The sequence below is a fragment of the Anarrhichthys ocellatus genome, unplaced genomic scaffold (assembly GCF_004355925.1).
Source record: "Anarrhichthys ocellatus isolate YVR2014 unplaced genomic scaffold, GSC_Weel_1.0 scaffold1238, whole genome shotgun sequence".
Taxonomy (NCBI): domain Eukaryota; kingdom Metazoa; phylum Chordata; class Actinopteri; order Perciformes; family Anarhichadidae; genus Anarrhichthys; species Anarrhichthys ocellatus.
In genome coordinates, this window is record NW_022281212.1 from 279 (window position 1) to 12418 (window position 12140).

Genomic DNA, 12140 nt, shown 5'->3' on the forward strand with positions numbered 1-12140 from the left:
ACAGACAGACAGACAGACAGACAGACAGACAGACAGACAGACAGACAGACAGACAGACGGACGTCATTTTTATTCCTTCCATTGTGTGTGTGTGTAGGAGAAGACGAGGACCAGTTTGAACAGTTCATGCTTCCTCTAACGGCTGCGTTTGAAACTGTGGCTCAGATGTTGAGTACGAACACCTTCAACGAGCAGGAAGCCAAGGTGACACACACACACACAGACAGAGACAGACACACTCTGCCTGCTCTTAGTTCACCGTTCTGGTACCAAAACAGAGACCTAATGCATAAAGTGGTTATTGATCATTCTGTATGGGATCAATACTGTGAACATGTTTTTGGAGCCGTCTTTACCTCCAGAGAGGCTTTTATTCTGAAGGTTTCCTCCTTCTTCTTCACTGGTTTCCTGTAGAGGACTCTGGTGGGTTTGGTCCGAGACCTGCGAGGCATCGCGTTCGCCTTCAACGCCAAGACGAGTTTCATGATGCTGTTTGACTGGATGTATCCTCACGGCGGTCATGTGACCTGAGAGCTGCTGACATCACAGCATACATATATTTAATATATATATAGCTTGTGTATTATTCAGAAGGTTCCTTAGCAGCTCTGCAGATATCCGGCCTACATGCCCATCCTGCAGAGAGCCATCGAGCTCTGGTACCACGACCCAGCATGCACCACTCCAGTCCTCAAGCTCATGGCCGAGCTGGTTCACAACAGGTAGAACCGTCCTCGTCTCCTCCCCCCTCAGACTGATCATTGATTATCGATCACTAACCTGTTTTCTTCCTCGTAGGTCACAACGGCTTCAGTTCGACGTGTCGTCGCCGAACGGCATCCTGTTGTTCAGAGAAACCAGCAAGATGATCACGACCTACGGTACTGAGACTGTAACACACAAGTACGGAGGCCCAGAGGGGCCAAACTAAACACAACAAGATCTGCTTTGTTATATGTTAAATAAGACATAAATAGTCACATGCACTGATCAATAATAAACACAAGAGATCCATAAATCTGTTTTAAGATAATTGATCTGTAATTTACAGTGTTGTTGATCAGCCCTCATACACGGATACATAATCTATATCAACTATTATAGTTACAGTAAATATAATTAGTGCTGGGCAAGTTATCGCGTTAACGCATTCGTTAATTAACGCCGACAATTATTCTATCGCGCGTTAACGCAGTGTTTTTTTCATTATTAAGACATTTTTAACAAGAACCGGGCAGCGAGCGGTGAACAGCTGTTTGTGGCGTCTCTTCCTGTTCCCTTCACCTACATTCCCCTGGGTCCTAAGTCCCTCCATGTACAGCTTCTTATCGCCCTCTGTACCAACGTACATTTATAACAAATACCACACATACAGTTGTGTGAAAAAGTGTTTGCCCCCTTCCTGATTTCTTTTGCATGTTTGTCACACTTAAATGTTTCAGATCATCAAACAAATTTAAATATTAGACAAAGATAACACAAGTAAACACAAAATGCAGTTTTTAAATGAAGGTTTTTATTATTAAGGGGGGGGAAAAATCCAAACCTACATGGCCCTGTGTGAAAAAGTGATTGCCCCCTAAACCTAATAACTGGTTGGGCCACCCTTAGCAGCAACAACTGCAATCAAGCGTTTGCGATAACTGGCAATGAGTCTTTTACATTTACCACAGCAAGTCTTCCAGGTCCTGAAGCAGCAAAACAGCCCCAGACATCACAGAACCACCACCATATTTTACTGTTGGTATGATGTTCCTTTTCTGAAATGCCGAGTTACTTTCACGCCAGATGTAATGGGACATACACCTTCCAAAAAGTTAAACTTTTGTCTCGTCAGTCCACAGAGTATTTTCCCAAAAGTCTTGGGGATCATCAAGATGTTTTCTGGCAAAACTGAGACGAGCCTTTATGTTCTTTTTGCTCAGCAGTGGTTTTCGTCTTGGAACTCTGCCATGCACGCCATTTTTGCCCAGTCTCTTTCTTATGGTGGAGTCATGAACACTGACCTTAATTGAGGCAAGTGAGGCCTGCAGTTCTTTGGATGTTGTTCTGGGGTCTTTTGTGACCTCTTGGATGAGTCGTCGCTGCGCTCTTGGGGTAATTTTGGTCGGCCGGCCACTCCTGGGAAGGTTCACCACTGTTCCATGTTTTCGCCATTTGTGGATAATGGCTCTCACTGTGGTTCGCTGGAGTCCCAAAGCTTTAGAAATGGCTTTGTAACCTTTTCCAGACTGATAGATCTCAATTACTTTGTTTCTCATTTGTTCCTGAATTTCTTTGGATCGCAGCATGATGTCTACCTTTTGAGGATCTTTTGGTCTACCTCACTTTGTCAGGCAGGTCCTATTTAAGTGATTTCTTGATCGAGAACAGGTGTGGCAGTAATCAGGCTTGGGTGTGGCTAGAGAAATTGAACTCAGCTTTCCAAAGATGTGATAAACCACAGTTAATTTATGTTTTAACAGGGGGGGGGCAATCACTTTTTCACACAGGGCTATGTAGGTTTGGATTTTTCTTTTCCCTTAATAATAAAAACCTTCATTTAAAAACTGCATTTTGTGTTTACTTGTGTTATCTTTGTCTAATATTTAAATTTGTTTGATGATCTGAAACATTTAAGTGTGACAAACATGCAAAGAAATCAGGAAGGGGGCAAACACTTTTTCACACAACTGTATTACGGTAATCAGCGTTGCATATGTGAAAAAAACATGACGTAGATAGGTTTGCAGTTTTCAAGAAGTATATTTAAATTGCATCTCTTACACATGAAGATAAAGTTGTAAACATCGGCTGAATATCTATGATCAGAATCATTATAACTGTGTTATAACTGCTACTGTGTAAAGGGAATACTGCTGCTAACGAGAACCTGATGTGTTTAAAGTGTTTACAAACCAAATGTTATTGATCTTTTGTTCATATAGCAGTACTTTAAAATAAAAGTGCACAATACACAACTTTTGAATTCATTGTTGAACTTTGCCATAACAATGAGATTAAACATTTTATAACTTAACCGTCTCAAATAACGTAACTTTTAGTTCATTATCATAAAATATTGTTTTATTATTTACAATAATTCTAACAGTTTTTATTTCAAATTAAAGCTGCGAGCAGCGATGAACGGGCGCTCGCATCTTCCAGCGTGTCAGGGGTGGCGGCGGGACTCCGGCCTGCGTGGCAGAGAACGTCCGCGACCGTCGGACGGCGCGTTCGCGAGCGAGACGGATTTAATCCCGTGTGGACCGCCTGATGCTGGAAATGATGCTTTGCAAATAGTCCGACGCTTCCTGTATCCGCTGCCTGGCACTACAGAACGCGTGCAAACATGCATTATGTAGCTCTGTGTCAAGTGTAAACCACATTGTGTAAAAGTCATGTAAATCGGAGGTGTTTATCACAAAACGCAGATTTCCTTTCACCAGCAGATGGCGCTGTGAGTATTATTGAAAATAAGCTTGTAGACATCCTCAGGCCATGAGTGTTATCAAGCATGAGAAGTTTGAGACCGTTTGGAACAAGTCCAGCTGAGTTACATCAGCTTTTTTCATGGGGAATCATGTAAAGTAGCCGCCCGCTACGGCTAAACGATTCCGTCAAACGTAAAGCTTTTGATAACTTTTAATCACAATGGTGTTGTCATTGTACTGACAAAATTTAAAGTGGATCTGATGAAGTCCTTAGGAGGAGTTCGTTAAAGTATAGCGACTAGAAATAGGCCAAAATCTATTGAAAAATGACACATAAATGAAACTGGACGACTTCCGGTAGGGTTTAGAGCATGATCCCAAGATACTTATATTTAAGTCTCCATGGGATACATGTGTCTACTAAGTTTCGTACATGTAGCCAAAACGTAGCGCTAGGGCTGCTCTTTTGAAATATTGTAGGGGGCGCTATAGAGGCAATTTAAAACGGCCAATAAAAAAAGTCATATAAAATATTTCTTCCAATGACCTGTGACACATGTACAAAGTTCCATGAGTTTTTGACTCATGGAACCCACTAAACCAGGGGTCGCCAATTGGCGGACCGTGGTCCGGATCCGGACCCAGACGCCGTTGTATCCGGACCCAGGACCTAAAATTGATTTTATTTTGACAGGGCGCTTCTATTTTAACCGGCGCAGCTTTTTCAGCCTTTACGGTACTTGTTCAGCGGTGCAGGAAACGCACCGACCAATGCGTTGTAAATCACATCACGTGATGCAGCTCAGCCAATCAAATATGAGTATTCTGACACGTTTCCTGAATCGAGTGAGATGTACACACACTGGGAGAGACGAGGAAAGAGAAGGAAGAGCAGGAGAATAATATGTGAGTCAGAGAAGTTCACATAACGTTCTCCAAAGAGAGAAAAGTGGTCAGAGAGACCAGAGTCTTTAACCAACAATGAGACTCTTATAGGTTAATTGTTCACACGGACAGTTTATAACCAGTGTCTCATATGTTCAGAGACCCTGACGATTATTAAAAGCGGTAAATGAAGTGACACTACGAGGCAACGCACAACTCCTTTGAACAAACGTACCCACTCACATCTGAATGAAGACACAGAAAATAAACCTAAGAGCCCAAAATGATCAGAATCCTAACGCATGAATTCACTGCCCAACAATGATGTTAACAGAGAGAATAGAGCTGAAACAAGTGGTTTAATAACCACAGATAAAGTCCATGCACACTGATTTATCTTGTTAGAAGATGAGAGAAATATAATATCGTGGCTTTTGTGATTGACATCACTTCACACCTGAATGAACTGAATTTATAGCTGCAGGGCAATTCAGTGAAATTAATTTTTCTAAAATGAATTACTTTATTTTAAGATGCACATTTTTGATAAGCTTTCTGTTATGTCAGTTATTCTTTAATCCAGCTCTTATTAGGGCCCGAGCAACCGACAACGTCGGGCCTGCGAAGGCCCTATTGATATTGTAGGGGTCATTATTCTTCTTTTTTATTTTTCTGGGGATGGAGCTTGTAGGGGTACTTTGCCATGCATGAAAACTCACCAATTTTGCACCCCTATCAGCTCTGGTGCAGAAACTCTGCTGCCCTAATTTGCATATTTGTGTGTAAAAGAAATGGCTCTCTAGCGCCTCCTACAAATCGGACCGGCGACGCCCCTCGGCCAGTATGTCCAATTTACTTGAAATTCAACAGACATGTCCCAATCCGCTAGATCTAAAAAAAAAAAAGCCTCTCAGACCGCTAAGCTCCACCTACTTAGATTTTCCGCCATATTGAATTTAGTGAAAAACACATTTTTGCTAGCTGTTCCTACATGCTGGGTTCGATTGCTACCAAATCTGTAGTGGATCATTATTGGATCTAGTTCATCAAATGTTATCAAAAGCTTTTTGATAGCTCTTAGCGTTTACAAGATATGGACCAATAAACTTCTTAGGGGCGTGTCTTAATATCAATACACACAACTTCTCAACCGTTGGTCCTACAATTACCAAATTTGCAGCATATGTGCACGTTGCATCCTGTAACATACCCTGAGAATTGTTTTGCATTCAACTACTAGGGGGCGCTACAGTAAACCCGCGAAGTTGTGCTTTTTGTCACTTTTTGCAGATTTCAGCCTTCCTACTTTAATGAACTCCTCCTAGAGAATTTATGCGATCAACTTCTACTTTTGTCAGGATGCTCTTAAGACCTTTGTGATTAAAAGTTATCAAAATCGTGCGCTTTCATCGAAGAAACTTGACGTGGCGTGGCGGCCATTTTACCTCATTGTTTATGAAAAAAGTTGTTATAACTCCAAGGTACATTATCCAATCCGCACAAAACTTCTTATACATGATGCTATTTCAAGCCTGAACATACTTCAATTGAGAAAAATTCAATAACTCATAGCGCCACCTACTGGCTAAAGGAAATGTCATATTTTATACTTTTTTTTATTCCTCCTAGCCAGGTGACTTGATGAGTCTCAAATTTGGTACAGATAGCCTTAAGACATTGATGATGCATCATCATGAATATTGTGCGTTTTCGTTGAAGGCTGTTGCCGTGGCGATGCATCGTTCGCCATGAAAAACAAAGCTGATGGTTTAGTGGGTTGGGATGCTCCAAAACGCATGGAACTTTGTACATGTGTCATAGGTCAGAGGCAGACAGTGTATATGGGTTTTGGGCTTGGCCGTTTTAAATTGCCTCAATAGCGCCCCCTACAATATTTCAAACGGCAGCCCCAGCGCTACGTTTGAGCTACATGTATGAAACTTGGCAGGCACATGTATCCCACGGAGACTTAAATATAAGTCTCTTGGGACCATGCTCTAAACCCTACCGGAAGTCAGTAATTTTGATATTTGTGTCATTTTTCCATAGATTTTGGCCTATTTCTAGTCGCTATACTTTAACGAACTCCTCCTAAGGACTTCATCAGATCCACTTTAAATTTTGTCAGTACAATGACAACACCATTGTGATTAAAAGTTATCAAAAGCTTTACGTTTGACGGAATCGTTTAGCCGTAGCGGGCGGCTACTTTACATGATTCCCCATGAAAAAAGCTGATGTAACTCAGCTGGACTTGTTCCAAACAGTCTCAAACTTCTCATGCTTGATAACACTCATGGCCTGTGGATCTCTACAAGCTCATTTTTAATTTTTTCAATTTACATTACTTTTACACCATGTGGTTTACACTTGACACAGAGCTACATGATGCATGTTTGCACGCGTTCTGTAGTGCCAGGCAGCGGATACAGGAAGCGTCGGACTATTTGCAAAGCATCATTTCCAGCATCAGGCGGTCCACGCGGGATTAAAAACGTCTCGTTCTCGGACGCGCAGGCCGGAGTCCCACCGGCACCCCCGACGCGTTGCAGATTGCGAGCGCCCGTTCATCGCTGCTCGCAGCTTTAATTAGGGCCCGAGCAACCGACAACGTCGGGCCGGCGAGGCCCTATTGAAATTGTAAGGGGTATTATTATTTTTCGTTATTCTTATTTTTCCCGTTTGGGAGTTTTTGTGGGTACTTGCCATGCATGAAAACTCACCAAATTTTTGGGACTTGTCAGGTCTGGCTGAACTTAGAGTCTGAAAAAGAATGCATCTTTCTGTGTAAAAAATGGCTCTCTGGCGCCCCCTACAAATCGGACCGGTGACGCCCCTCGGCCAGTATGTCCGATTTACTTGAAATTCGACACACATGTCCCAATCCGCTAGATCTAGAAAAAAGCCTCTCAGACCCCTAAGCTCCGCCTACTTGGATTTTCCGCCATATTGAATTTAGTGAAAAACACATTTTTGCAAGCTCCTCCTACATGCTGGGTGTGATTACTACCAAATTAGATGTGACTCATTATTGGATCTAGATCATCAAAATCTATCAAAAGCTTTTTGATAACTCTTTTCGTTTACAAGATATGGACCAATAAACTTCTTAAAGGCGTGGCTTAATATCAAGACACATAACTTCTCAACCGTTTGTCCTAAAATTACAATATTTGCAGCATATGTGCACATCGCATGCTGTAACATACCCTGAGAATTGTTTGGCATTCAACCACTAGGGGGTGCTACAGTAAACCCACGAAGTTGTGCTTTTTGTCACTTTTTCCAGATTTCAGCCTTCGTATTTTAACGAACTCCCCCTAGAGAATTAATGCGATCAACTTCTCCTTTGGTCAGGATGCTCTTAAGACCTTTGTGATTAAAAGACCTTTGTGATTAAAAGTTAACAAAATCGTGCGCTTTCATCGAAGAACCTTGACGTGGCGTGGCGGCCATTTTGCATCATTGTTTTTGAAAAAATAAATTCTTATAAGTTGTTATAACTCCAAGGTACATTATCCAATCCGCACAAAACTTCTTAAGCATGATGCTACTTCAAGCCGAAACATACTACAATTGAAAAGATTTCAATAACTCATAGCGCCGCCTACTGGCTAAAGGAAATGTCATATTCTATACTTTTATTTATACCTCCTAGCCAGGTTACTTGATGAGTCTCAAATTTAGTAAGGATAGCCTTAAGACATTGATGATGCAACATCATGAATATTGGGCGTTTTCGTTGAACGCTGTTGCCGCGGCGACAAATCGTTCGCCATGAAAAACGAAGCTGATGGTTTAGTGGGTTGGGATGCTCAAAAACTCATGGAACTTTGTACATGTGTCATAGGAAGAAATATTCTATATGATTTTTTTTAATCGTCCGTTTTAAATTGCCTCTATAGCGCCCCCTACAATATTTCAAAAGAGCAGCCCCAGCGCTACGTTTCAGCTACATGTATGAAACGTGGTAGGCACATGTATCCCATGGAGACTTAAATATAAGTCTCTTGGTGGGACCATGCTCTAAACCCTACCGGAAGTCGGCCAGTTTCAATTGTCATTTTTCCATAAAATTTGGCCTATTTCTAGTCGCTATACTTTAACGAACTCCTCCTAGGGAATTCGTCTGATCCTCTTCAAATTTGGTCAGTCCAATCTCAAGACCATTGTGATTAAAAGTTATCAAAAGCTTGACGTTTGACGGAATAGTTTAGCCGCACCGGGCGGCTACTTTATGTGATTCCCCATGAAAAAAGCTGATGTAACTCAGCTGGACTTGTTCCAAACAGTCCCAAACTTTTCATGCTTGATAACACTCATGGCCTGAGGATGTCTACAAGCTAATTTCCCCTAATACTCACAGCGCCACCTGCTGGCCAAAGGATATATGTGTTTGTGACAAACGCCTCCAATTTACATTATTTTTACACAATGTGGTTTACACTTGACACAGAGCAACATAATGCATGTTTGCACGTGTTCTGTAGTGCCAGGCAGTGGAAACAGGAAGCATCAGACTATTTGCAAAGCATCATTTCCAGCATCAGGCGGTCCACGCGGGATTAAATCCGTCTCGCTCGCGGACGCGCTGTCAGACGGTCGCGGACGTTCTCGGCCGCGCAGGCCGGAGTCCCGCCAGCACCCACGACGCGCTGCAGATTGCGAGGGCCCGTTCATCGCTGCTCGCAGCTTTAATTTTACTTGAAATTAGAGAACATGTATTTATGTATTTCTATGTATTTTTTATAATCCATCCAGTTAAATTTGAAAACTGAGAATAATATTTGTTAAAATATAATTAATATACTTTCTTTATTTGATTTGACAGTTGTTGACTACACAGACACGTTACTACTACGAGACTTCTCGAATATATATATTTATATATATATATGCACTAAATAGCGCAAGTTGGATATTATTGTAATGTTCCGGACCTTTGCCCGAAGAGATTTTCTCGATCTAGACCTTTTGGAATTTTAATTGAATACCCCTGCACTAAACCATCAGCTTCCTTTTTCATGGCGAACGATGCGTCGCCACGGCAACAGTGTTCAACGAAAACGCACAATATTCATGATGATGCATCAATGTCTTAAGGCTATCCTTACTAAATTTGAGTCATACGGTCACCTGGCTAGGAGGAATAAATAAAAGTATAGAATATGACATTTCCTTTAGCCAGTAGGCGGCGCTATGAGTTATTGCATTTTTTTCAATTGAAGTATGTTCAAACTTGAAGTAGCATCATGCATAAGAAGTTTTGTGCGGGTTGGATAATGTACCTTGGAGTTATAACAACTTATAAGAACTTATTTTTTGATAAACAATGAGGCAAAATGGCCGCCACGCCACGTCAAGGTTCTTCGATGAAAACTCTCGATTTTAATAACTTTTAATCACAAAGGTCTTAAGAGCATCCTGACCAAAGGAGAAGTTGATCGCTTAAAATCTCTAGGACTTCGTTAGAGTACGAAGGCTGAAAAATGCAAAAAGTGACAAAAAGCACAACTTCGCGGGTTTACTGTAGCGCCCCCTAGTGGTTGAATGCAAAACAATTCTCAGGGTATGTTACAGGATACGATGTGCACATATGCTGCAAGTTTTGTAATTTTAGGACAAACGGTTGAGAAGTTGTGTATTGATATTAAGCCACGCCCCTAAGAAGTTTATTGGTCCATATCGTGTAAACGAAAACTTATCAAAAAGCTTTTGATAACTTTTGATGACGTATATCTAGTAATGATCCACATCAAATTTGGTAGTAATCGGACCCAGCATGTAGGAGTTCGCAAAAATGTGTTTTACACTAAATTCAATATGGCGGAAAATCTAAGTAGGCGGAGCTTAGGGGTCTGATTGGCTTTTTTGTAGATCTAGCTCAAGTGGACATGTGTGTTGAATTTCAAGTAAATCGGACATACTGGCTGAGGGGTGTCGCCGGTCCGACTTGTAGGGGGCGCTAGAGAGCCATTTTTTTTACACAGAAAGATGCATTCTTTTTCAGATGGCTATATTCACCAGGCCTGACAAGTCCCCAAAATTTGGTGAGTTTTCATGCATGGCAAGTCCTCCAACCATGCGTACGTTTACCCAAACGGGTACAGTTTCAATAGGGCCTTCGCTGGCCCGACGTTGTCGGTTGCTCGGGCCCTAATTATCTTTATTTAAATGGTTATTTATTAAAAGTTATTTTTATATCATCAGCATATAACTCATTCTGATATCGGCTCCAGTTGTTATTTTAATTAATGTCACAATTATAAGTCACAAAATGTTTGATATGTTTAAAAAATACATTAATATCATAAAACAGTTTGTTGAATATTTCCATAATTCAGGATTTAAACGAAAACCAAACTCAACAGTTCTGTTGTGAACGTTTTCTATTTTTGTATAATACATTATAATATATTATATTATAATATCTTATATTATAATGTATTATTATATATAATGTATTACTATATATTATTATATAATATATTACTATATAATATATTATTATATAATATATTACTATATATTATTATATAGTAATATATTATTATATAGTAATATATTATTATATAATGAACCACTGGTCTGGTGTCTCTCTTCATATAGGAAACCGTATCCTGACCCTGGGAGAGGTCCCTAAGGACCAGGTCTACGGTGTGAAGCTGAAGGGGGTCAGCGTGTGCTTCGCTATGCTGAAGGCGGTGCTCAGTGGAAACTACGTCAACTTCGGGGTCTTCCGTCTATACGGCGACGACGCTTTGGACAACGCCTTACAGACCTTCATCAAACTGCTGCTGTCCATCCCTCACAGTGACCTGCTGGTGAGTTTATATCATAGTTATCATGGTAGCTAACGTTAGCTCAGCTTGTTTCTCTCATAACTTAAGATCCAGACGTCTGATGCTAACGTTAGCTCAGATCAGTACTCTTCCTGTCCCTGCAGGACTACCCGAAGCTCAGCCAGTCCTTCTACTCTCTGCTGGAGGTTCTGACTCAGGACCACATGAACTTCATCGCCAGTTTAGAGCCTCACGTCGTCATGTACATCCTGTCCTCGATATCAGAGGGGCTCACGGCGCTCGGTAAGATGCTCACAGGTCCAGTTTCAGTTTTCAGGAGGGATCATGTGATTTTTCGCGGTTTTATTCATCGGAGTGTGTTTCAGATACGATGGTGTGCACAGGATGCTGCTCCAGTCTGGACCACATAGTCACCTACCTGTTCAAGCAGCTGTCTCGCTCCACGAAGAAGAGACCCACTCCCATGGCGACGGACGACCGCTTCCTCCACATCATGCAGCAGCACCCGGAGATGATCCAGCAGGTCAGAGACGCTCTTTATCCCACAGACATGAGTCCATGAGGCAGGCAGACACAGTAACGTGGTGGAGCAGCACGGCATCATGGTTGTTGTTAGGGTTCCTCCAGGGTTCATGGTTCAGCAGGTTTTTACTACAGAGGTCTCCTCCTCTGATTAAAACACTAAGTAAAGCAGCTTCTCGACGCTGATCAGAGGATGCAGAACGCCCTGGAGAGACAAGCTGATGCTAACGTTAGCTCAGGTTGTTTCTTGTTGGCTCCCCACTTGACGCTCACAGAGCACCAGAGAAGAAGAACACTGACCCTGTTGTTGTTGTTGTTGTTGTTGTTGTTGTTGAGCAGATGCTGTCCACAGTGTTGAATATCATCATCTTCGAGGACTGTAGGAACCAGTGGTCCATGTCTCGCCCTCTGCTCGGCCTCATCCTGCTCAATGAGAAGGTGACGTCAACACTGTGTGTGTGTGTCAACACTGTGTGTGTGTGTGTGTGTGTGTGTGTGTGTGTGTGTGTGTGTGTGT

General features: G+C 41.8%; 1 protein-coding gene across 1 annotated transcript in view; it reads left to right on the forward strand.

Moving 5' to 3' along the window:
• The window catches only part of LOC116377430 (exportin-7-like), a gene marked incomplete at its 3' end in the record, with an annotated part of 12362 nt that extends 240 nt beyond the window's left edge, over positions 1 to 12122 (forward strand). The window contains exons 2-9 of the mRNA XM_031839071.1: positions 98 to 204; positions 415 to 503; positions 615 to 722; positions 799 to 881; positions 10908 to 11122; positions 11245 to 11383; positions 11467 to 11624; positions 11963 to 12122. Of these exons, the coding sequence (XP_031694931.1) occupies positions 98 to 204; positions 415 to 503; positions 615 to 722; positions 799 to 881; positions 10908 to 11122; positions 11245 to 11383; positions 11467 to 11624; positions 11963 to 12122 (1059 nt within the window). The remainder of the gene's footprint in view (positions 1 to 97; positions 205 to 414; positions 504 to 614; positions 723 to 798; positions 882 to 10907; positions 11123 to 11244; positions 11384 to 11466; positions 11625 to 11962) is intronic.
• Between the last annotated feature and the right edge of the window lie 18 nt (positions 12123 to 12140).